Source organism: Salmo salar, unplaced genomic scaffold (genome assembly GCF_965601325.2).
Source record: "Salmo salar unplaced genomic scaffold, fSalSal1 ptg000681l, whole genome shotgun sequence".
Taxonomy (NCBI): Eukaryota; Metazoa; Chordata; class Actinopteri; order Salmoniformes; family Salmonidae; genus Salmo; species Salmo salar.
The window spans coordinates 29,645-56,322 of NW_027675461.1; the positions used below are offsets into that span (position 1 = coordinate 29,645).

The 26,678-nt window shown below is 45.7% G+C and overlaps 1 protein-coding gene across 1 annotated transcript in view; it reads left to right on the forward strand.

Moving 5' to 3' along the window:
• The first annotated feature begins 2,040 nt into the window (after positions 1 to 2,040).
• The window catches only part of LOC106593091 (uncharacterized), a 43,816-nt gene continuing 19,178 nt past the window's right edge, over positions 2,041 to 26,678 (forward strand). The window contains exons 1-6 of the mRNA XM_082972372.1: positions 2,041 to 2,423; positions 5,363 to 5,549; positions 9,778 to 10,529; positions 15,974 to 16,133; positions 16,477 to 18,270; positions 25,568 to 25,625. Coding sequence (XP_082828498.1) covers positions 2,305 to 2,423; positions 5,363 to 5,549; positions 9,778 to 10,529; positions 15,974 to 16,133; positions 16,477 to 18,270; positions 25,568 to 25,625 — 3,070 coding nt within the window. The 5' untranslated portion in view covers positions 2,041 to 2,304. The remainder of the gene's footprint in view (positions 2,424 to 5,362; positions 5,550 to 9,777; positions 10,530 to 15,973; positions 16,134 to 16,476; positions 18,271 to 25,567; positions 25,626 to 26,678) is intronic.

Sequence of the window (26,678 nt, forward strand, 5' to 3'; positions counted from 1 at the left end):
CTTTATCTGTTATAACAACACTACACTTTATCTGTTATAACAACACTACACTTTATCTGTTATAACAACACTTTATCTGTTATAACAACACTACACTTCATCTGTTATAACAACACTACACTTAATCTGTTATAACAACACTTTATCTGTTATAACAACACTACACTTTATCTGCTAAAACAACACTACACTTTATCTGTTATAACAACACTACACTTTATCTGTTATAACAACACTACACTTTATCTGCTAAAACAACACTACACTTTATCTGTTATAACAACACTACACTTTATCTGTTATAACAACACTACACTTTATCTGTTATAACAACACTACACTTTATCTGTTATAACAACACTACACTTTATCTGCTAAAACAACACTTTATCTGTTTAAAACAACACTTTATCTGTTATAACAACACTACACTTTATCTGTTATAACAACACTACACTTTATCTGTTATAACGACACTACACTTTATCTGTTATAACAACACTTTATCTGTTATAACAACACTACACTTTATCTGTTATAACGACACTACGCTTTATCTGTATAACAACACTTTATCTGTTATAACAACACTACACTTTATCTGTTATAACAACACTTTATCTGTTATAACAACACTTTATCTGTTATAACAACACTACACTTTATCTGTTATAACAACACTTTATCTGTTATAACAACACTACACTTTATCTGTTATAACAACACTACACTTCATCTGTTATAACAACACTACACTTCATCTGTTATAACAACACTACACTTCATCTGTTATAACAACACTACACTTTATCTGTATTAACATCACTACACTTTATCTGCTATAACAACACTACACTTTATCTGTATTAACATCACTACACTTGATCTGCTATAACAACACTACACTTCATCTGTTATAACAACACTACACTTTATCTGTTATAACAACACTACACTTCATCTGTTATAACAACACTACACTTCATCTGTTATAACAACACTACACTTTATCTGTTATAACGACACTACACTTTATCTGTTATAACAACACTTTATCTGCTATAACAACACTACACTTTATCTGTTATAACAACACTACACTTTATCTGTTATAACAACACAACACTTGATCTGCTATAACAACACTACACTTTATCTGTTATAACAACACTTTATCTGTTATAACAACACTTTATCTGTTATAACAACACTACACTTTATCTGTTATAACAACACTTTATCTGTTATAACAACACTACACTTTATCTGTTATAACAACACTACACTTCATCTGTTATAACAACACTACACTTCATCTGTTATAACAACACTACACTTTATCTGTATTAACATCACTACACTTTATCTGCTATAACAACACTACACTTTATCTGTATTAACATCACTACACTTGATCTGCTATAACAACACTACACTTCATCTGTTATAACAACACTACACTTTATCTGTTATAACAACACTACACTTCATCTGTTATAACAACACTACACTTCATCTGTTATAACAACACTACACTTTATCTGTTATAACGACACTACACTTTATCTGTTATAACAACACTTTATCTGCTATAACAACACTACACTTTATCTGTTATAACAACACTACACTTTATCTGTTATAACAACACTACACTTTATCTGTTATAACAACACTACACTTGATCTGCTATAACAACACTACACTTAATCTGTTATAACAACACTACGCTTTATCTGTTATAACAACACTTCACTTTATCTGTTATAACAACACTACACTTTATCTGTTATAACAACACTTTATCTGCTATAACAACACTACACTTTATCTGTTATAACAACACTACACTTTATCTGTTATAACACTACACTTTATCTGCTATAAAAACACTACACTTTATCTGCTGTATCCGGAACTTTCCGATTTGCTAACTCGTTGAAATATGATCCCGAGTTTCCAGCTTGGGAAGTATTAAAATCAACCAATAGGAAGCTCTACGCAAATAACTTACGTTCATTTCCACTCGGAGGTTCTGAGTTTCCAAAAGCACGTCAACGCGGCATTACACACTGCACAAACGTTTTATTAATATAATGACTTCAATTCTCTTCTACAGTCATTTGCAGCTATACCAATGTGATATTTTGTTCGTTTTGACTCCAGATCGGTTGAATTAGAAAGGGACTCATCGACTAATGTACTGGTTTACTGAGCGCCAGGGAAATACGCACGTTGCGTAAATCACACAGCCAGACTTGAAACCAAAGGACGCAGAATACAGGATCCTGATAAAGAAGTGAAATGACCCGCGGGACAAGTTCATTTGACATCCTTCCTTCCTCCGGCGCCTCGGCTAACTCAAACTTGAAAGTCCAGTTCGTCAAGCAAGACCTCGTGAAAATGCCTCAGGAGTTTGACAAGTAAGTCATTTACTGTGCTGCTTGGCGAAGTTACTACGCCTGTTATTTCATTTGATTTACTTTTAATATCCCACAAGGAATTTATTTAGCCTAATTAAATGTACATAATATTATTACATCAATTTACTTCGACTAGCATGTATTTAATTTATTATTTAACCTTTATTTAACTCGGCAAGTCAGTTAAGAATAAATTCTTATTTACAATGACGGCCTACTTGTAAAGCCCGGCCAAACTCTCCCCGAACCCGGACGACGCTGGGCCCAATTGTGCGTCGCCCTAAGGGACTCCCGATTCACAGACGGTTGTGATACAGCCCAGTTGTGATACAGCCCGCGATCGAACCCGGGTCTGTAGTGACGCCTCTAGCACTGCACGATGCCGGTACTTTTTTTCTTACTTTAGTTTATTTAATAAAAAAAGGCCAATATTTTTTTACTTCAAAAAAATTCTGCATTGTTGGTTAAGGGCTTGTAAGTAAGCGTTTCTGTAAGGTCTACACCTGTTATATTAGGCACATGTGACAAATAACATGTGATTTGATTTGATTAACACATCGGTGACCCATTTCTACAACCATTCAACAATAGCAGCAGTAAATATTTACAGATTATGGCAGGTCTAAATTCTGCGGCTATTATGGTAATCTTAATTTATGGTGGCATGCTTGACATGATGTGTCCGTTATATAGTCTGCCTGCAGTCTAGCATCTTTAACTTGGAGAAGAAGAAAAAACATAACTTTTAGGAATGAAATGTATCATTTGTTATTGAGAAATACTGTGAGAGGTTATATTTTGTGAGGAAAAAAATCAATAAAAAAAAAATCAATATATTTATGATTTACTGTAGTTTAATAACATATGCTGCAGCTTAATCAACCCGAGGGATATCATGAACAGAGTCAGGACGACAGGAAACCTGAAACCCCACATCTCTTTAAGGAATACCTGGGATAGGATTAAGTAATCCTTCTAACCCCCCCCCCCCCCCAGCCCCCCCAGCCCCCCCCCCCCCCAGCCCACCCCTACCCCCCCATCCTCCCTCCCTCCCCCCAAAAATATATATAGATGTACTATTGTAAAGTGGTTGTTCCACTGGATATCATAAGGCGAATGCAGCCAATTTTGTAAGTCGCTCTGGATAAGAGCGTCTGCTAAATGACGTAAATGTAAAAAAAAATTGTAAAATGGTGGCAGCTTGGTGAGAAACAGCCCGGGGCAGAATTTACAGCAACAGTAGCGGCTTGGCAGACATGGTGACGAATGCTCTTTAATGACACAATGAACATGTTCTCTCATGTCCCACCGTTTCCCAATGTGGTGGGTCCAATAGTGGGAATATCGATGGGTGTGTCCAATAGGGGGAATATCGATGGGTGTGTCCAATAGTGGGAATATCGATGGGTGTGTCCAATAGGGGGAATATCGATGGGTGTGTCCAATAGTGGGAATATCGATGGGTGTGTCAAATAGTGGGAATATCGATGGGTGTGTCCAATAGTGGGAATATCGATGGGTGTGTCCAATAGTGGGAATATCGATGGGTGTGTCCAATAGTGGGAATATCGATGGGTGTGTCCAATAGTGGGAATATCGATGGGTGTGTCCAATAGTGGGAATATCGATGGGTGTGTCCAATAGTGGGAATATCGATGGGTGTGTCCAATAGTGGGAATATCGATGGGTGTGTCCAATAGTCGGAATATCGATGGGTGTGTCCAATAGTGGGAATATCGATGGGTGTGTCCAATAGTGGGAATATCGATGGGTGTGTCCAATAGCAAGCATCTGGTAATGTCGTTGTATTGTGTCCTACTGGTTGAAGTGTCCCTGTGGTGAGGAATATTTTCTAGGGATTGTCCTCCAGTAAGCGTCTGGTGATCGTGTTGTCTCATTGTGTTGTCCTCCAGTAAGCGTCTGGTGATCGTGTTGTCTCATTGTGTTGTGTCCTCCAGTAAGCGTCTGGTGATTGTGTTGTCCTCCAGTAAGCGTCTGGTGATCGTGTTGTCTCATTGTGTTGTGTCCTCCAGTAAGCGTTTGGTGATTGTGTTGTCCTCCAGTAAGCGTCTGGTGATTGTGTTGTCCTCCAGTAAGCGTCTGGTGATTGTGTTGTCCTCCAGTAAGCGTCTGTTGATCGTGTTGTCCTCCAGTAAGCGTCTGGTGGTGGTGTTGTCTCATTGTGTTGTCCTCCAGTAAGCGTCTGGTGATCGTGTTGTCCTCCAGTAAGCGTCTGGTGATTGTGTTGTCTCATTGTGTTGTCCTCCAGTAAGCGTCTGGTGATCGTGTTGTCTCATTGTGTTGTCCTCCAGTAAGCGTCTGGTGATCGTGTTGTCCTCCAGTAAGCGTCTGGTGATCGTGTTGTCTCATTGTGTTGTGTCCTCCAGTAAGCGTCTGGTGATCGTGTTGTCTCATTGTGTTGTCCTCCAGTAAGCGTCTGGTGATCGTGTTGTCCTCCAGTAAGCGTCTGGTGATCGTGTTGTCTCATTGTGTTGTCCTCCAGTAAGCGTCTGGTGATCGTGTTGTCCTCCAGTGAGCATCTGGTGATCGTGTTGTCTCATTGTGTTGTCCTCCAGTAAGCGTCTGGTGGTGGTGTTGTCTCATTGTGTTGTCCTCCAGTAAGCGTCTGGTGATCGTGTTGTCCTCCAGTAAGCGTCTGGTGATCGTGTTGTCTCATTGTGTTGTCCTCCAGTAAGCGTCTGGTGATCGTGTTGTCCTCCAGTGAGCGTCTGGTGATCGTGTTGTCTCATTGTGTTGTCCTCCAGTAAGCGTCTGGTGGTGGTGTTGTCTCATTGTGTTGTCTTCCAGTAAGCGTCTGGTGATCGTGTTGTCTCATTGTGTTGTCCTCCAGTAAGCGTCTGGTGATCGTGTTGTCTCATTGTGTTGTGTCCTCCAGTAAGCGTCTGGTGATCGTGTTGTCTCATTGTGTTGTCCTCCAGTAAGCGTCTGGTGGTGGTGGTGCCCAACGAGATTTTTGCCCCGTCGCGGAGGTCCTTCAGCAGTGAGGACGAGGAATGGAAGACCAGCCTGGAGAACCCTCTGACTGCAGCCACCAAGGCCATGATGAGCATCAATGGAGACGAGGACAGTGCTGCCACTCTGGGACTGCTCTACGATTACTATGAGGTGAGGGGTTAGACTGCTCTACGATTACTATGAGGTGAGGGGTTAGACTGCTCTACGATTACTATGAGGTGAGGGGTTAGACTGCTCTACGATTACTATGAGGTGAGGGGTTAGACTGCTCTACGATTACTATGAGGTGAGGGGTTAGACTGCTCTACGATTACTATGAGGTGAGAGGTCAGGGGTTAGACTGCTCTACGATTACTATGAGGTCAGGGGTTAGACTGCTCTACGATTACTATGAGGTGAGGGGTTAGACTGCTCTACGATTACTATGAGGTGAGGGGTTAGACTGCTCTACGATTACTATGAGGTGAGAGGTCAGGGGTTAGACTGCTCTACGATTACTATGAGGTGAGGGGTTAGGCTGCTCTACGATTACTATGAGGTGAGGGGTTAGACTGCTCTACGATTACTATGAGGTGAGGGGTTAGACTGCTCTACGACTACTATGAGGTGAGAGGTCAGGCTGCTCTACGATTACTATGAGGTGAGGGGTTAGACTGCTCTACGACTACTATGAGGTCAGGCTGCTCTACGATTACTATGAGGTGAGAGGTCAGGGGTTAGACTGCTCTACGATTACTATGAGGTGAGGGGTTAGACTGCTCTACGATTACTATGAGGTGAGGGGTTAGACTGCTCTACGATTACTATGAGGTGAGGGGTTAGACTGCTCTACGATTACTATGAGGTGAGAGGTCAGGGGTTAGACTGCTCTACGATTACTATGAGGTGAGGGGTTAGGCTGCTCTACGATTACTATGAGGTGAGGGGTTAGACTGCTCTACGATTACTATGAGGTGAGGGGTTAGACTGCTCTACGACTACTATGAGGTGAGAGGTCAGGCTGCTCTACGATTACTATGAGGTGAGGGGTTAGACTGCTCTACGACTACTATGAGGTCAGGCTGCTCTATGATTACTATGAGGTGAGAGGTCAGGGGTTAGACTGCTCTACGATTACTATGAGGTGAGGGGTTAGACTGCTCTACGATTACTATAAGGTGAGAGGTCAGGCTGCTCTACGATTACTATAAGGTGAGAGGTCAGGCTGCTCTACGATTACTATGAGGTGAGGGGTTAGACTGCTCTACGATTACTATGAGGTGAGGGGTTAGACTGCTCTACGATTACTATGAGGTGAGGGGTTAGACTGCTCTACGATTACTATGAGGTGAGGGGTTAGACTGCTCTACGATTACTATGAGGTGAGGGGTTAGACTGCTCTACGATTACTATGAGGTGAGGGGTTAGACTGCTCTACGATTACTATGAGGTGAGGGGTTAGACTGCTCTACGATTACTATGAGGTGAGGGGTTAGACTGCTCTACGATTACTATAAGGTGAGAGGTCAGGCTGCTCTACGATTACTATGAGGTGAGAGGTCAGGGGTTAGACTGCTCTACGATTACTATAAGGTGAGAGGTCAGGGGTTAGACTGCTCTACGATTACTATAAGGTGAGAGGTCAGACTGCTCTACGACTACTATAAGGTGAGAGGTCAGGCTGCTCTACCACCACTATAAGGTGAGAGGTCAGGGGTTAGACTGCTCTACGATTACTATAAGGTGAGAGGTCAGGCTGCTCTACGATTACTATAAGGTGAGAGGTCAGACTGCTCTACGACTACTATAAGGTGAGAGGTCAGACTGCTCTACCACCACTATAAGGTGAGAGGTCAGGCTGCTCTACCACCACTATAAGGTGAGAGGTCAGGGGTTAGACTGCTCTACGATTACTATAAGGTGAGAGGTCAGGGGTTAGACTGCTCTACGATTACTATAAGGTGAGAGGTCAGGGGTTAGACTGCTCTACGACTACTATAAGGTGAGAGGTCAGGGGTTAGACTGCTCTACGATTACTATAAGGTGAGAGGTCAGGCTGCTCTACGATTACTATAAGGTGAGAGGTCAGGCTGCTCTACCACCACTATAAGGTGAGAGGTCAGGGGTTAGACTGCTCTACGATTACTATAAGGTGAGAGGTCAGGGGTTAGACTGCTCTACGACCACTATAAGGTGAGAGGTCAGGGGTTAGACTGCTCTACGATTACTATAAGGTGAGAGGTCAGGGGTTAGACTGCTCTACGACCACTATAAGGTGAGAGGTCAGGGGTTAGACTGCTCTACGATTACTATAAGGTGAGAGGTCAGGCTGCTCTACCACCACTATAAGGTGAGAGGTCAGGGGTTAGACTGCTCTACGATTACTATAAGGTGAGAGGTCAGGCTGCTCTACGATTACTATAAGGTGAGAGGTCAGGCTGCTCTACGATTACTATGAGGTGAGGGGTTAGACTGCTCTACGATTACTATGAGGTGAGGGGTTAGACTGCTCTACGATTACTATGAGGTGAGGGGTTAGACTGCTCTACGATTACTATGAGGTGAGGGGTTAGACTGCTCTACGATTACTATGAGGTGAGGGGTTAGACTGCTCTACGATTACTATGAGGTGAGGGGTTAGACTGCTCTACGATTACTATGAGGTGAGGGGTTAGACTGCTCTACGATTACTATGAGGTGAGGGGTTAGACTGCTCTACGATTACTATAAGGTGAGAGGTCAGGGGTTAGACTGCTCTACGATTACTATAAGGTGAGAGGTCAGGCTGCTCTACCACCACTATAAGGTGAGAGGTCAGGGGTTAGACTGCTCTACGACCACTATAAGGTGAGAGGTCAGGGGTTAGACTGCTCTACGATTACTATAAGGTGAGAGGTCAGGGGTTAGACTGCTCTACGATTACTATAAGGTGAGAGGTCAGGGGTTAGACTGCTCTACGATTACTATAAGGTGAGAGGTCAGGGGTTAGACTGCTCTACGATTACTATAAGGTGAGAGGTCAGACTGTTCTACCACCACTATAAGGTGAGAGGTCAGACTGATCTCAGTCGAGATGAGGACAGCGCTCTTTGACAAAGGTGAGCCGGCTTTAGTGGGAGTGGTCATTTTTTTTATTTAACGAGGCAAGTCAGTTAAGATCAAATTCTTATTTTCAATGACGGCCTACCGGGGAACAGTGGGTTAACTGCCTTGTTCAGGGACAGATTTGTACCTTGTTAGCTCGGGGGATTTGAACTTGCAACCTTCCAGTTACTAGTCCAACGCTCTAACCACTAGGCTACCCTGCCGCCCCAATTAAGGGGGATTCCTTGTGTTGTACCGTCTCCTCATGTACTTTACTTGCTAAGACTCTGATATGAAATCTGACAGATCAACGTCAAACCCTACAACGTGCTGCTGGCTAAGACTCTGATATGAAATCTGACAGATCAACGTAATGCTAGCTAAGACTCTGATATGAAATCTGACAGATCAACGTAATGCTAGCTAAGACTCTGATGTGAAATCTGACAGATCAACGTGCTGCTAGCTAAGACTCTGATGTGAAATCTGACAGATCAACGTGCTGCTAGCTAAGACTCTGATATGAAATCTGACAGATCAACGTCAAACCCTACAACGTGCTGCTAGCTAAGACTCTGATATGAAATCTGACAGATCAACGTAATGCTAGCTAAGACTCTGATGTGAAATCTGACAGATCAACGTGCTGCTAGCTAAGACTCTGATGTGAAATCTGACAGATCAACGTGCTGCTAGCTAAGACTCTGATGTGAAATCTGACAGATCAACGTGCTGCTAGCTAAGACTCTGATGTGAAATCTGACAGATCAACGTGCTGCTAGCTAAGACTCTGATATGAAATCTGACAGATCAACGTCAAACCCTACAACGTGCTGCTAGCTAAGACTCTGATATGAAATCTGACAGATCAACGTAATGCTAGCTAAGACTCTGATGTGAAATCTGACAGATCAACGTGCTGCTAGCTAAGACTCTGATGTGAAATCTGACAGATCAACGTGCTGCTAGCTAAGACTCTGATGTGAAATCTGACAGATCAACGTGCTGCTAGCTAAGACTCTGATGTGAAATCTGACAGATCAACGTGCTGCTAGCTAAGACTCTGATGTGAAATCTGACAGATCAACGTGCTGCTAGCTAAGACTCTGATGTGAAATCTGACAGATCAACGTGCTGCTAGCTAAGACTCTGATGTGAAATCTGACAGATCAACGTGCTGCTAGCTAAGACTCTGATGTGAAATCTGACAGATCAACGTCAGAACTAAGTTGTATACTTACGGTTTCACAATGTTTGAAGTGAGCCAATAACCCTCCTTGGTGATAAATCTGTGGTGTGTGATTGTTCTTCCTAGATCCCAAGAGACAAGCGACTGCTGCCCGGCTCTAAAGCACCAGAGACATCAGCCTCTAACACCCAGAGGAACCTAGAGAACATGGAGAATCGCGTTCAAGTGCCAAAATCTGAACCTGTCAACCTGTCTCTAAACATCCAGCAGCTGGACTGTACAGACAGGCAAGGGTATGGAGGGGCGCCTGGGGAGGCAGTGGGAGCTGTGGTGAAGACTGAGGACCAGACGTCTTGCTACGTGGCTCCTGGAGGTCCGGGGGCGCCTGGGGGGTCGTACAGGGGAGAAGGGGAGCGGCAGCAGGTCCGGGTGGTTTATGAGCAGATCAATCCCCGTGACCATGGTTCCCTGGTCAGCCATGTTGACCATGGTTCCCTGGTCAGCCATGTTGACCATGGTTCCCTGGTCAGCCATGTCAGCCATGTTGACCATGGTTCCCTGGTCAGCCATGTTGACCCTGGTTCCTTGGTCAGCCATGTCAGCCATGTTGACCATGGTTCCCTGGTCAGCCATGTTGACCATGGTTCCCTGGTCAGCCATGTCAGCCATGTTGACCATGGTTCCCTGGTCAGCCATGTTGACCCTGGTTCCTTGGTCAGCCATGTTGTGAGACACAGAGGCTACATGAAGGAGGAACAGAGCCGGAAGTGTTCTCCAGACAGCACCGATGACGCCTCCTACCCTGAGGAGCAGGAGGTGAGGCCTGGAGCAGAGTGGGATGGGGTCTACATGTTTGGTTATTCCTTTGAATCCAATCAATTATGATCAACTGGAGCAAAACCTTTTCAGCCATGACTGTTGTGTTATTCCTGTTTCTGCTGGTTAATGACACTATAGTCCCGTATCTTCTGACATGACTGTACCTGTAACGGTCGTCGTATGGAGTAGACCAAGGCGCAGTGGGTTGAGTGCTCATATTTACTTTTATTGAACACATAAAGAAAACCGAACCAACGACAAACAGTCTTGCAGGCTAAACACGCAGCAGTGCAAAAACAACTTCCCCACAAAACACAAGCGAAAAAAGGGCTACCTAAGTATGACTCCCAATCAGCAACAACGATGTACAGCTGTTCCCAATTGAGAGCCACACCAGGCCAACAAAGAAATACACAACATAGAAAATCATAGAAATACAGAACATAGAACAATACCCCAAAACCCCGGAACACATAAAACAAACACCCCTCTTACATAAGGACATATCCCAACAAACCCCGAACCACATAAAACAAACACCCCCTGCCACGTCCTGACCAAACTACAATAACCAATAACCCCTTATACTGGCCAGGACGTGACTGTTCTGTTGTTCCTGTTTCTGCCGGTTAATATCTTCTGACATGACTGTTCTGTTGTGTATTTATAATACAGAGATACAGACCATCACCTACTATAGGAGGGGACGAATCCCTCTACAGTCAGCCTGGAGCGTAAGTTACCGACTGACTGTCTTTAACCTCTACAGTCAGCCTGGAGCGTTAGTTACCGACTGACTGTCTTTAACCTCTACAGTCAACCTGGAGCGTTAGTTACCGACTGACTCTCTCTAACCTCTACAGTCAGCCTGGAGCGTAAGTTACCGACTGACTGTCTTTAACCTCTACAGTCAACCTGGAGCGTTAGTTACCGACTGACTCTCTCTAACCTCTACAGTCAGCCTGGAGCGTAAGTTACCGACTGACTCTCTCTAACCTCTACAGTCAGCCTGGAGCGTAAGTTACCGACTGACTCTCTCTAACCTCTACAGTCAGCCTGGAGCGTAAGTTACCGACTGACTCTCTCTAACCTCTACAGTCAGCCTGGAGCGTAAGTTACCGACTGACTCTCTCTAACCTCTACAGTCAGCCTGGAGCGTAAGTTACCGACTGACTCTCTCTAACCTCTACAGTCAGCCTGGAGCGTTAGTTACCGACTGACTGTCTTTAACCTCTACAGTCAGCCTGGAGCGTTAGTTACCGACTGACTGTCTTTAACCTCTACAGTCAGCCTGGAGCGTTAGTTACCGACTGACTCTCTTTAACCTCTACAGTCAGCCTGGAGCGTAAGTTACCGACTGACTCTCTCTAACCTCTACAGTCAGCCTGGAGCGTAAGTTACCGACTGACTGTCTTTAACCTCTACAGTCAGCCTGGAGCGTAAGTTACCGACTGACTCTCTCTAACCTCTACAGTCAGCCTGGAGCGTTAGTTACCGACTGACTCTCTTTAACCTCTACAGTCAGCCTGGAGCGTAAGTTACCGACTGACTCTCTCTAACCTCTACAGTCAGCCTGGAGCGTTAGTTACCGACTGACTGTCTTTAACCTCTACAGTCAGCCTGGAGCGTTAGTTACCGACTGACTCTCTTTAACCTCTACAGTCAGCCTGGAGCGTTAGTTACCGACTGACTGTCTTTAACCTCTACAGTCAGCCTGGAGCGTTAGTTACCGACTGACTCTCTCTAACCTCTACAGTCAGCCTGGAGCGTTAGTTACCGACTGACTCTCTTTAACCTCTACAGTCAGCCTGGAGCGTTAGTTACCGACTGACTCTCTTTAACCTCTACAGTCAGCCTGGAGCGTTAGTTACCGACTGACTCTCTTTAACCTCTACAGTCAGCCTGGAGCGTTAGTTACCGACTGACTCTCTTTAACCTCTACAGTCAGCCTGGAGCGTTAGTTACCGACTGACTCTCATTAACCTCTACAGTCAGCCTGGAGCGTTAGTTACCGACTGACTCTCTCTAACCTCTACAGTCAGCCTGGAGCGTTAGTTACCGACTGACTGTCTTTAACCTCTACAGTCAGCCTGGAGCGTTAGTTACCGACTGACTCTCTTTAACCTCTACAGTCAGCCTGGAGCGTTAGTTACCGACTGACTCTCTTTAACCTCTACAGTCAGCCTGGAGCGTAAGTTACCGACTGACTCTCTCTAACCTCTACAGTCAGCCTGGAGCGTTAGTTACCGACTGACTGTCTTTAACCTCTACAGTCAGCCTGGAGCGTTAGTTACCGACTGACTCTCTTTAACCTCTACAGTCAGCCTGGAGCGTTAGTTACCGACTGACTCTCTTTAACCTCTACAGTCAGCCTGGAGCGTTAGTTACCGACTGACTGTCTTTAACCTCTACAGTCAGCCTGGAGCGTTAGTTACCGACTGACTGTCTTTAACCTCTACAGTCAGCCTGGAGCGTTAGTTACCGACTGACTCTCTTTAACCTCTACAGTCAGCCTGGAGCGTTAGTTACCGACTGACTCTCTTTAACCTCTACAGTCAGCCTGGAGCGTTAGTTACCGACTGACTCTCTTTAACCTCTACAGTCAGCCTGGAGCGTAAGTTACCGACTGACTCTCTCTAACCTCTACAGTCAGCCTGGAGCGTAAGTTACCGACTGACTCTCTCTAACCTCTACAGTCAGCCTGGAGCGTTAGTTACCGACTGACTGTCTTTAACCTCTACAGTCAGCCTGGAGCGTTAGTTACCGACTGACTCTCTTTAACCTCTACAGTCAGCCTGGAGCGTTAGTTACCGACTGACTCTCTTTAACCTCTACAGTCAGCCTGGAGCGTTAGTTACCGACTGACTCTCTTTAACCTCTACAGTCAGCCTGGAGCGTAAGTTACCGACTGACTCTCTCTAACCTCTACAGTCAGCCTGGAGCGTAAGTTACCGACTGACTCTCTCTAACCTCTACAGTCAGCCTGGAGCGTTAGTTACCGACTGACTCTCTTTAACCTCTACAGTCAGCCTGGAGCGTTAGTTACCGACTGACTCTCTTTAACCTCTACAGTCAGCCTGGAGCGTTAGTTACCGACTGACTGTCTTTAACCTCTACAGTCAGCCTGGAGCGTTAGTTACCGACTGACTGTCTTTAACCTCTACAGTCAGCCTGGAGCGTTAGTTACCGACTGACTCTCTTTAACCTCTACAGTCAGCCTGGAGCGTTAGTTACCGACTGACTGTCTTTAACCTCTACAGTCAGCCTGGAGCGTTAGTTACCGACTGACTGTCTTTAACCTCTACAGTCAGCCTGGAGCGTTAGTTACCGACTGACTGACTTTAACCTCTACAGTCAGCCTGGAGCGTTAGTTACCGACTGACTCTCTCTAACCTCTACAGTCAGCCTGGAGCGTTACTTACCGACTGACTATCTTTAAACTCTACAGTCAGCCTGGAGCGTAAGTTACCGACTGACTCTCTCTAACCTCTACAGTCAGCCTGGAGCGTTAGTTACCGACTGACTGTCTTTAACCTCTACAGTCAGCCTGGAGCGTTAGTTACCGACTGACTCTCTTTAACCTCTACAGTCAGCCTGGAGCGTTAGTTACCGACTGACTCTCTTTAACCTCTACAGTCAGCCTGGAGCGTTAGTTACCGACTGACTGTCTTTAACCTCTACAGTCAGCCTGGAGCGTTAGTTACCGACTGACTCTCTTTAACCTCTACAGTCAGCCTGGAGCGTTAGTTACCGACTGACTCTCTTTAAACTCTACAGTCAGCCTGGAGCGTTAGTTACCGACTGACTGTCTTTAACCTCTACAGTCAGCCTGGAGCGTTAGTTACCGACTGACTGTCTTTAACCTCTACAGTCAGCCTGGAGCGTTAGTTACCGACTGACTCTCTTTAACCTCTACAGTCAGCCTGGAGCGTTAGTTACCGACTGACTCTCTTTAACCTCTACAGTCAGCCTGGAGCGTTAGTTACCGACTGACTCTCTTTAACCTCTACAGTCAGCCTGGAGCGTTAGTTACCGACTGACTCTCTCTAACCTCTACAGTCAGCCTGGAGCGTTAGTTACTGACTGACTCTCTTTAACATCTACAGTCAGCACTACCATAATGCTGCTACCACTATCATACTGCTACCACTACCATACTGATACCACTACTATACTGCTACCACTACCATACTGCTACCACTACTATACTGCTACCACTACTATACTGTTACCACTACTATACTGTTACCACTACCATACTACTACCACTACTATACTGCTACCACTACCATACTGCTACCACTACTATACTGCTACCACTACTATACTGCTACTACTTCCATACTGCTACCACTACTCTACCGCTACCATACTGCTACCACTACCATACTGCTACCACTACTATACTGCAACCACTACCATACTGCTACCACTACCATACTGCTACCACTACCGTACTGATACCACTACCATACTGCTACCACTACTATACTGCTACCACTACTATACTGCTACCACTACTATTCTGCTACCACTACTATACTGTTACCACTACCATACTGCTACCACTACCATACTGCTACCACTACCATACTGCTACCACTACTCTACTGCTACCACTACTCTACCACTACTATACCGCTACCACTACCATACTGCTACCACTACTATACTGCTACCACTACCATACTGCTACCACTACCATACTGCTACCACTACTATACTGCTACCACTACCATACCGCTACCACTACCACACTGCTACCACTACCATACTGCTACCACTACCATACTGCTACCACTACTGTATTGCTACCACTACTATACTGCTACCACTACCATACTGCTACCACTACCATGCTGCTACCACTACGCAACTGCTACCACTACCATACTGCTACCACTACCATACTGCTACCACTAACACACTGCTACCACTACCATACTGCTACCACTACCATACTGCTACCACTACCATACTGCTACCACTACCACACTGCTACCACTACCACACTGCTACCACTACCATACTGCTACCACTACCATACTGCTACCACTACTATACTGCTACCACTACTATACTGCTACCACTACCATACTGCTACCACTACCATACTGCTACCACTACTATACTGCTACCACTACCATACTGCTACCACTACCATACTGCTACCACTACCATACTGCTACCACTACCACACTGCTACCACTACCACACTGCTACCACTACCATACTGCTACCACTATCATACTGCTACCACTACCATACTGCTACCACTACTATACTGCTACCACTACCATACTGCTACCACTACTATACTGCTACCACTACCATACTGCTACCACTACCATACTGCTACCACTATTCTAATTGAATTCCATTGTATTTATAGACCTTTGTCCATGAAGGGTAGTCTGGTCGCGCTCAACACACATCATTGTCCTCTTCTCAACACACATCATTGTCCTCTTCTCAACACACATCATTGTCCTCTTCTCAACAGTGATACTTTCCAGTGTTCTCTAGAGGCGCCCAGGTCTGTCAATCAGAAGCAGAGGGAGGGGCCTATGACCTACCTGAACAAGGGACAGTTCTACGCCATGACGCTGCGCGAGATGGGCGGAGCCAACAAGGGCCGACGCAATCCATTCAGCAAAGTGCGGGTGAGTGGGCCGTGGGAAGGGGCAGGGAGGAGCCAGAGTGTTGTGCAGGTGAGGGGGAGGAGCCAGAGTGTTGTGCAGGTGAGGGAGAGGGGGAGGAGCCAGAGTGTTGTGCAGGTGAGGGAGAGGGGGAGGAGCCAGAGTGTTGTGTAGGTGAGGGAGAGGGGGGAGGAGCCAGAGTGTTGTGCGGGAGAGGGGGAGGAGCCAGAGTGTTGTGCAGGTGAGGGAGAGGGGGAGGAGCCAGAGTGTTGTGCAGGTGAGGGAGAGGGGGAGGAGGTGTAGAGGAGGTGATGCACTGGGTATTGAGCTGAACCCTAGCCTGGATAATGATGTACTGGTTATTGAGCTGAACCCTAGCCTGGATAATAATGTACTGGGTATTGAGCTGAACCCTAGCCTGGATAATGTACTGGGTATTGAGCTGAACCCTAGCCTGGATAATAATGTCCTGGATATTGAGCTGAACCCTAGCCTGGATAATGATGTACTGGTTATTGAGCTGAACCCTAGCCTGGATAATAATGTCCTGGGTATTGAGCTGAACCCTAGCCTGGATAATAATGTCCTGGATATTGAGCTGAACCCTAGCCTGGATAATAATGTCCTGGATATTGAGCTGAACCCTAGCCTGGATAATGTACTGGGTATTGAGCTGAACCCTAGCCTGGATAATAATGTACTGGGTATTGAGCTGAACCCTAGATTGGATAATAATGTACTGGGTATTGAGCTGAACCCTAGCCTGGATAATGATGTACTGGGTATTGAGCTGAACCCTAGCCTGGATAATAATGTACTGGGTATTGAGCTGAACCCTAGCCTGGATAATGAGTTCCTGGGTATTGAGCTGAACCCTAGCCTGGATAATGATGTACTGGGTATTGAGCTGAACCCTAGCCTGGATAATAATGTACTGGGTATTGAGCTGAACCCTAGCCTGGATAATGAGTTCCTGGGTATTGAGCTGAACCCTAGCCTGGATAATAATGTACTGGGTAATGAGCTGAACCCTAGCCTGGATAATGATGTACTGGGTATTGAGCTGAACCCTAGCCTGGATAATGATGTACTGGGTATTGAGCTGAACCCTAGCCTGGATAATGATGTCCTGGGTATTGAGCTGAACCCTAGCCTGGATAATAATGTACTGGGTATTGAGCTGAACCCTAGCCTGGATAATAATGTACTGGGTATTGTGCTGAACCCTAGCCTGGATAATAATGTACTGGGTATTGAGCTGAACCCTAGCCTGGATAATAATGTCCTGGGTATTGAGCTGAACCCTAGCCTGGATAATGATGTACTGGGTATTGAGCTGAACCCTAGCCTGGATAATAATGTACTGGGTAATGAGCTGAACCCTAGCCTGGATAATGATGTACTGGGTATTGAGCTGAACCCTAGCCTGGATAATGATGTACTGGGTATTGAGCTGAACCCTAGCCTGGATAATAATGTCCTGGGTATTGAGCTGAACCCTAGCCTGGATAATAATGTACTGGGTATTGAGCTGAACCCTAGCCTGGATAATAATGTACTGGGTATTGAGCTGAACCCTAGCCTGGATAATAATGTACTGGGTAATGAGCTGAACCCTAGCCTGGATAATAATGTACTGGGTATTGAGCTGAACCCTAGCCTGGATAATGATGTCCTGGGTAATGAGCTGAACCCTAGCCTGGATAATAATGTACTGGGTATTGAGCTGAACCCTAGCCTGGATAATGATGTACTGGGTATTGAGCTGAACCCTAGCCTGGATAATGATGTCCTGGGTATTGTGCTGAACCCTAGCCTGGATAGTAATGTCCTGGGTATTGAGCTGAACCCTAGCCTGGATAATAATGTACTGGGTATTGAGCTGAACCCTAGCCTGGATAGTAATGTACTGGGTATTGAGCTGAACCCTAGCCTGGATAGTAATGTCCTGGGTATTGAGCTGAACCCTAGCCTGGATAATGATGTACTGGGTATTGAGCTGAACCCTAGCCTGGATAATGATGTACTGGGTATTGAGCTGAATGTACTGTGTTCTCTCCAGAGTGTGGTGATGGTGACGTTCAGTGATGATAAGGACAGAGATGAGCAGCTGAGTCACTGGACGTACTGGCACTCCAGACAACACACCGCCAAACAGAGGGTCCTAGACATCGGTAAGAACAATTAACTAACCCTAACTAACCCTAACTAACCCTAACTACACTAACTAACCCTAACTAACCCTAACTACACTAACTAACCCTAACTAACCCTAACTAACCCTAACTAACCCTAACTACACTAACTAACCCTAACTAACCCTAACTACACTAACTAACCCTAACTAACCCTAACTACACTAACTAACCCTAACTAACCCTAACTAACCCTAACTAACCCTAACTAACCCTAACTAACCAACATACTGGCACTCCAGACAACACACCGCCAAACAGAGGGTCCTAGACATCGGTAAGAACAACTAACTGTAGCTAACTAACCCTAACTACACTAACTAACCCTAACTAACCCTAACTAACCCTTACTAACCCTAACTAACCCTAACTAACCAACGTACTGGCACTCCAGACAACACACCGCCAAACAGACAGGTCCTCGACATCGGTAAGAACAACTAACTAACCCTAACTACACTAACTAACCCTAACTAACCCTAACTAACCAACGTACTGGCACTCCAGACAACACACCGCCAAACAGAGGGTCCTCGACATCGGTAAGAACAACTAACTAACCCTAACTAACCCTAACTAACCATTACTAACCCTAACTAACCCTAACTAACCAACGTACTGGCACTCCAGACAACACACCGCCAAACAGAGGGTCCTCGACATCGGTAAGGACAACTAACTAACCCTAACTAACCCTAACTAACCCTAACTACACTAACTAACCCTAACTAACCCTAACTACACTAACTAACCCTAACTAACCCTAACTAACCCTAACTAACCCTAACTACACTAACTAACCCTAACTAACCCTAACTAACCCTTACTAACCCTAACTAACCCTAACTAACCCTAACTAACCCTAACTAACCATAACTAACCAACGTACTGGCACTCCAGACAACACACGGCCAAACAGAGGGTCCTCGACATCGGTAAACTCAACATGCCTTTTCCCACATTGACTTGATCAACCATGATATCAGTATCCTCCAGGAAAGCCACAGTGTCTTTTGAGCCAAAGCCCAGGTAATGGAAATGGCCGTTTCGATACCACTCCTCTCTCTTGTCTGTCTTTTCTCATGTTACTGATGCACACTACGACTCATAACCAGTCTTCATTTCCATGGAGAAACCCTCCCAATTCCTAGACAGTAACAGATGGGGAATACAGCGGGGGGGGGGGGGGGGGGGGGACAGAGGGAAGTGACGGCCTCTAGTGGCGGAAGAATCAGCCTGAGGTGTGGTCCACTGCCCCAGGTACCTAACATATTAGGAATGGAGATCCTCCCCTCAGCCGGTGGTAGACCTGGGAGGTGAGAGGAGGAGAGCCCTCACGTTACCGGCAGTGAAACCTGACACAGGGCGATGATTTGATTAACGGTCTGGTACGATTCCTCCTGAGGCCCTGGTGGCGATGTCACTGCGTCAGGGCTGTTGGCCCGAAACATGGGGGGTGGGTGGTGGGGGGGGGGGGGGGGGGGGACTTGTCTGAACTTGTGGGAAGTAGTAAACTGATAGGTAAATAGACAGGGAATATTTTATCTGTCACGTGGCCTTGTCCAATACAACATCATTATATCTCGTCTTCCCGTAAAACTGTGTTGAACGTTGTGCTTTGTGGATGTGCCAACTAAATACTTAGAATCTGATTCGGGCACAGAAGATGTTGCAGATTTTGGAAATACTGATCTTTTCTTGAAGTGAATTTAGTGTGCTAGGTGTAACCGATGTGAAAATGGATAGGTGTAACCGATGTGAAATGGCTAGGTGAAACCGATGTGGAAATGACTAGGTGTAACCGATAGGGAAATGGATAGGTGTAACCGATGGGGAAATGGATAGGTGTAACCTAAGGGGAAATGGATAGGTGTAACCAATGAGAAATGGCTAGGTGTAACCGATGGGGAAATGGATAGGTGTAACCGATAGGGAAATGGATAGGTGTAACCGATGGGGAAATGGATAGGTGTAACGATGTGAAATGGATAGGTGTAACCGATAGGGAAATGGATAGGTGTAACCGATGGGGAAATGGATAGGTGTAACCGATGGGGAAATGGATAGGTGTAACCGATGGGGAAATGGATAGGTGTAACCAATGGGGAAATGGATAGGTGTAACCGATGGGGAAATGGATAGGTGTAACCGATGGGGAAATGGATAGGTGTAACCGATGGGGAAATGGATAGGTGTAACCGATGGGGAAATGGCTAGGTGTAACCGATGGGGAAATGGAAAGGTGTAACCGATGGGGAAATGGATAGGTGTAACCCATGGGGAAATGGATAGGTGTAACCGATGTGAAATGGCTAGGTGTAACCGATAGGGAAATGGATAGGTGTAACCGATGGGGAAATGGCTAGGTGTAACCGATGGGGAAATGGCTAGGTGTAACCGATGTGAAATGGCTAGCTAGTTAGCGGCGGTGCGCACTAATAGCGTTTCAATCGGGTGACGTCACTCGCTCCGAGACCTTGAAGTAGTTGTTCCCCTTTGCTCTGCAAGGGCCGCGGCTTTTGGTGCGCGGTGGGTAATGATGCTTCGAGGGGTGTCTGTTGATGTGTGCAGAGGGTTCCTTGGTTCAACGAGCCCAGGTGGGGGTGAGGAGAAGGATGGAAGTAAACTGTTACACTCTCATTAGCCGTACGCTAGCAGTGTTAAAAACATTTCCTACTGTGCTGCCGCAGGGAATATTTAGAGTCTTAGAGGAGTGTGTGTGTGTGTGTGTGTGGTATTTTGAAATGCTCTTTTTAAACATGCTCTGTGTAAATGAAACATCAAAGTTAGTGTTTTAGAGATACTGATGTCCTGTGACCGTCCTCTCTGCGTGCAGCCGACTACAAAGAGAGCTTCGACACCATCGGGAACGTTGAGGAGATTTCCTACAACGCCGTCTCCTTCACTTGGGACGTCAACGACGAGGCCAAGGTAAGGAGAAACAGGACTGTTGTATAAAAGTGCTTTTCAACAGAAGTGGCAACTTACCCTCAGTACCGTACAGGAGACGGTGATATAAGAAAAGTTAACAAGTGAAAATATTTCTAGGGTCCTAAATCTTTGGAGGGCCTTCGTCAGAATTAGACCAAGGTGCAGCGGAGGATGTGTTCATCATTAGAATTTGAATTGACTGAACGAACACAATACAAAACGAAACAAAAACGACCAGAAACAGTTCTGTCAGGAAAACACACTAACAGAATACAATCACCCACAAAAACCCAAAGGAAAAACAGGCTACTTATGTGTGACTCCCAATCAGCAACAACGAACTACAGCTGTGCCTGATTGGGAGCCACACACACACACACGGCCCAAAACAAAGAAATACAAAAAACATAGAAAAATGAACATAGAACGCCCACCCAATGTAACACCCTGGCCTAACCAAAATAAAGAACAAAATCCCCTCTCTATGGCCAGGGCGTTACAGTGGTAAATAATGAGTTCCGTCGTACCTGTGGTGCCATTATCCGCTTCCTGTTGGTCTGTCAGAAACAGGCCATTATCCACTTCCTGTTGGTCTGTCAGAAACAGGCCATTATCCACTTCCTGTTGGTCTGTCAGAAACAGGCCATTATCCGCTTCCTGTTGGTCTGTCAGAAACAGGCCATTATCCACTTCCTGTTGGTCTGTCAGAAACAGGCCATTATCCCGCTCCCTGTTGGTCTGTCAGAAACAGGCCATTATCCGCACCCTGTTGGTCTGTCAGAAACAGGCCATTATCCGCACCCTGTTGGTCTGTCAGAAACAGGTCATTATCCGCTTCCTGTTGGTCTGTCAGAAACAGGCCATTATCCGCTTCCTGTTGGTCTGTCAGAAACAGGCCATTATCCACTTCCTGTTGGTCTGTCAGAAACAGGCCATTATCCTCTCCCTGTTGGTCTGTCAGAAACAGGCCATTATCCTCTCCCTGTTGGTCTGTCAGAAACAGGCCATTATCCTCTCCCTGTTGGTCTGTCAGAAACAGGCCATTATCCCGCTCCCTGTTGGTCTGTCAGAAACAGGCCATTATCCGCTCCCTGTTGGTCTGTCAGAAACAGGCCATTATCCACTTCCTGTTGGTCTGTCAGAAACAGGCCATTATCCGTTTCCAGTTGGTCTGTCAGAAACAGGCCATTATCCCGCTCCCTGTTGGTCTGTCAGAAACAGGCCATTATCCTCTCTCTGTTGGTCTGTCAGAAACAGGCCATTATCCGCACCCAGACCCTTGGTCTGTCAGAAACAGGCCATTATCCCGCTCCCTGTTGGTCTGTCAGAAACAGGCCATTATCCGCTCCCTGTTGGTCTGTCAGAAACAGGCCATTATCCGCTTCCTGTTGGTCTGTCAGAAACAGGCTATTATCCGCTTCCTGTTGGTCTGTCAGAAACAGGCCATTATCCCGCTCCCTGTTGGTCTGTCAGAAACGGGCCATTATCCGCTTCCTGTTGGTCTGTCAGAAACAGGCCATTATCCGCTTCCTGTTGGTCTGTCAGAAACAGGCCATTATCCCGCTCCCTGTTGGTCTGTCAGAAACAGGCCATTATCCCGCTCCCTGTTGGTCTGTCAGAAACAGGCCATTATCCCGCTCCCTGTTGGTCTGTCAGAAACAGGCCATTATCCACTTCCTGTTGGTCTGTCAGAAACAGGCCATTATCCCGCTTCCTGTTGGTCTGTCAGAAACAGGCCATTATCCACTTCCTGTTGGTCTGTCAGAAACAGGCCTACAGACAGGCTATTATCCGCTCCCTGTTGGTGATAAGGGAATATATATGTTTAAAGGTAATGATTAAATTATTCCACCCTGAAACCAAACTATTAGTGATTATTAGTTTATGTAGCATGTATAATGAATAATTAAAGTACTAAACGTAAGTCCAATAAGGTTTGGTAGAGATGTGAGGGATAGAAATGTGTGTGTGTGTGTGTGTGTGTGTCTAAGAAAATACCGAGAACAATTCAACTGTGTTTGACCCGACCTGGCTAGAACTCTGAGAAACATATGATAGGACAGGGAGTCCTTTTCAAGTTTCCTCTAATCTCGGGGGGAAATAGAACGGACAGCGCTGGGTAGCGATAAACAGTGGTGAGAACTCTGGAGAAGGGATACAACTCACCTACTGTTCGTGTGGAGGTATGTGCGTAAGCGGGGAGTGAGTAATAAAATGAATGTCTTTGTGTAATGTCGTCTTCCCTGTGGCTCAGTTGGTAGAGCATGGTGTTTGCAACGCCAGGGTTGTGGGTTCGATTCCAACAGGGGGCCAGTACAACAACAAAAAATGCATGAAATGAAATGTATGCATTCACTACTGTAAGTCGCTCTGGATAAGAGTGTCTGCTAAATGACTAAAATGTAATGGACTTCAGAACGTTCTCGCGAATAAACTGTACAGAACCTTTTGCAGAAAGCTGAGTCTTTGACTAATTATTATTAAACCCAGAGTCTTACAAACCTTTGGGCGATTAGTCGAAGCTTATCGATTTGTTAATTATTATCATTAGGATACAACATTATTCTGACAACGTTGTTATCGCAGAAACAGATTTAAACCGTACGAATTCCCCGGAAGTTTTCTTCATGATGTTTATTTGTATTATTATTTTCACGACAGTCTGTTTTCATAACCGTGGGTTGTACGGTAATGGTGCTAGCCCTATTTCATATAGATGTAACCTGTACTCTCTCTTCTCTCGACCAGGTATTCATCACAGTGAACTGTCTGAGTACAGACTTCTCCTGCCAGAAGGGGGTGAAAGGCATGCCTCTGAGGATCCAGATAGACACTTACAGCTATAACCATCGCTGCAACACACCCACACACAGAGCCTTCTCTGAGATCAAGGTCTTCTGTGACAAGGCGAGTCTCTCTCTCTCTTTGACCTTTAACCCTAAACCCCTCCACGGAAGGCTCTCTAAAACTATTTGGTTTTAAATATACTGTATCAAAATTAAAAAGTGTGTGAATTGGCAAATTTTTCTGTCCTGCTAAGAATTCAAAATGTAACGAGTACTTTTAGGTGTCAGGGAAAATGTATGGAGTAAAAAGTACATTATTTTCTTTAAGAATGTAGGGAAGTAAAATTAAAAGTTGTCAAAAATACAGGTGGGCTGGACTGGGGAAATGGGAGGTAGGGTGGGCTGGACTGGGGAAATGGGAGGTAGGGTGGGCTGGACTGGGGAAATGGGAGGTAGGGTGGGCTGGACTGGGGGTGGGCTGGGGAGATGGGAGGTGGGCTGGACTGGGGAGGTGGGCTGGACTGGGGGTTGGCTGGGAGATGGGAGGTGGGCTGGACTGGTGGTGGGCTGGGGAGATGGGAGGTGGACTGGGGGTTGGCTGGACTGGGGGTGGGCTGGGGAGATGGGAGGTACACTGGTGAGATGGGAGGTGGACTGGGGAGATGGGAGGTGGACTGGGGGTTGGCTGGACTGGGGGTGGACTGGGGAGATGGGAGGTGGGGTGGGCTGGGGAGGTGGGCTGGACTGGAGGTGGACTGGGGAGATGGGAGGTGGGGTGGGCTGGGGAGGTGGGCTGGACTGGTGGTGGGCTGGGGAGATGGGAGGTGGGGTGGACTGGTATTAATCATCCCATCCATTCCATGTTTCCATCTCTCCTCCTAATCCCTGGTATTAATCATCCCATCCATTCCATCTCTCCTCCCAATCCCTGGTATTAATCATCCCATCCATTCCATGTTTCCATCTCTCCTCCTAATCCCTGGTATTAATCATCCCATCCATTCCATCTCTCCTCCTAATCCCTGGTGTTAATCATCCCATCCATTCCAGGTTACCATCTCTCCTCCTAATCCCTGGTATTAATCATCCCATCCATTCCATGTTTCCATCTCTCCTCCTAATCCCTGGTATTAATCATCCCATCCATTCCATCTCTCCTCCTAATCCCTGGTATTAATCATCCCATCCATTCCATGTTTCCATCTCTCCTCCTAATCCCTGGTATTAATCATCCCATCCATTCCATGTTTCCATCTCTCCTCCTAATCCCTGGTATTAATCATCCCGTCCATTCCATGTTTCCATCTCTCCTCCTAATCCCTGGTATTAATCATCCCATCCATTCCATGTTTCCATCTCTCCTCCTAATCCCTGGTATTAATCATCCCATCCATTCCAGGTTTCCATCTCTCCTCCTAATCCCTGGTGTTAATCATCCCATCCATTCCATCTCTCCTCCTAATTCCTGGTATTAATCATCCCATCCATTCCAGGTTTCCATCTCTCCTCCTAATCCCTGGTATTAATCATCCCGTCCATTCCACAGGGAGCAGAAAGGAAAATCCGTGGCGAGGAGAGGAAGCAGATCCGGATGAAGCCCAAAGGTCAGATAAGTAGTTTCCATGGAGATAATGGTAAAGAACATACCGGTTGCTATTAACCTCCTGAAGTTCTCCTGCGGTAACGAGAGTTCCTGTCTGGATTCAACAGGAAGCTATGATTAGGGGTTCAGTGTCACGTCCTGACCAGTATAAGGGGTTATTTGTTATTGTAGTTTGGTCAGGACGTGGCAGGGGGTGTTTGTTTAGAGTGTTTCGGGGTTTGTCGGGCTATGTTCTATGTTAGTTTATTTCTATGTTAGTTCTAGTATGTCTATTTCTATGTGGTGTTTTATTGGGTTGGACCTTCAATTGGAAGCAGCTGCTCCTCGTTGCCTCTAATTGAAGGTCGTATTTAAGAGGGTTTTTTTTTTTCCTATGGGATTTTGTGGGTAGTTATTCCTCGTTTAGTGTTTGTTGCTGTCACGGTTGTCGTAAGGAGAGGACCAAAATGCAGCAGGGAAGTGTACACTCATCTTCTTTATTACGGACAAAGAAGGAAAAACCAAAATAAACACGTATACAAAAAAAAACGCAAACGAACTAGACAGTCTTGTCAGGCAACACACGGCAAAAAACAAGAAACAATCTCCCACCAACACTAAACCAAACACATACCCATATATAGGACTCCCAATCAGAGGCAACTAGAAAACACCTGCCTCCAATTGAGAGTCCAACCCCCAATTTACTAGACATAGATATACAACTAACCAGAAAGAACATAGAAATACTAACACAGAACATAACCCGGAACTAACTAAACCACCACCCCGAACCACATAAACAAAATACCCTCTGCCACGTCCTGACCAAACTACCATAACAAATAATCCCTAATACTGGTCAGGACGTGGCAGTTGCACCTGACAGGACTGTTTCGTTTTGTTCACGTATTTAGTTGTTTCTCCTTCTTCAAAAATAAAAAGAAGATGAGTATTTATATTCCCGCTGCGTTTTGGTCTAATCCATACGACAACCGGGACATTCAGACTGGTGCAGGCAGGGAAGGTGGATGATGGTTGCATGGATCTGAATCAACCGGGACATTCAGACTGG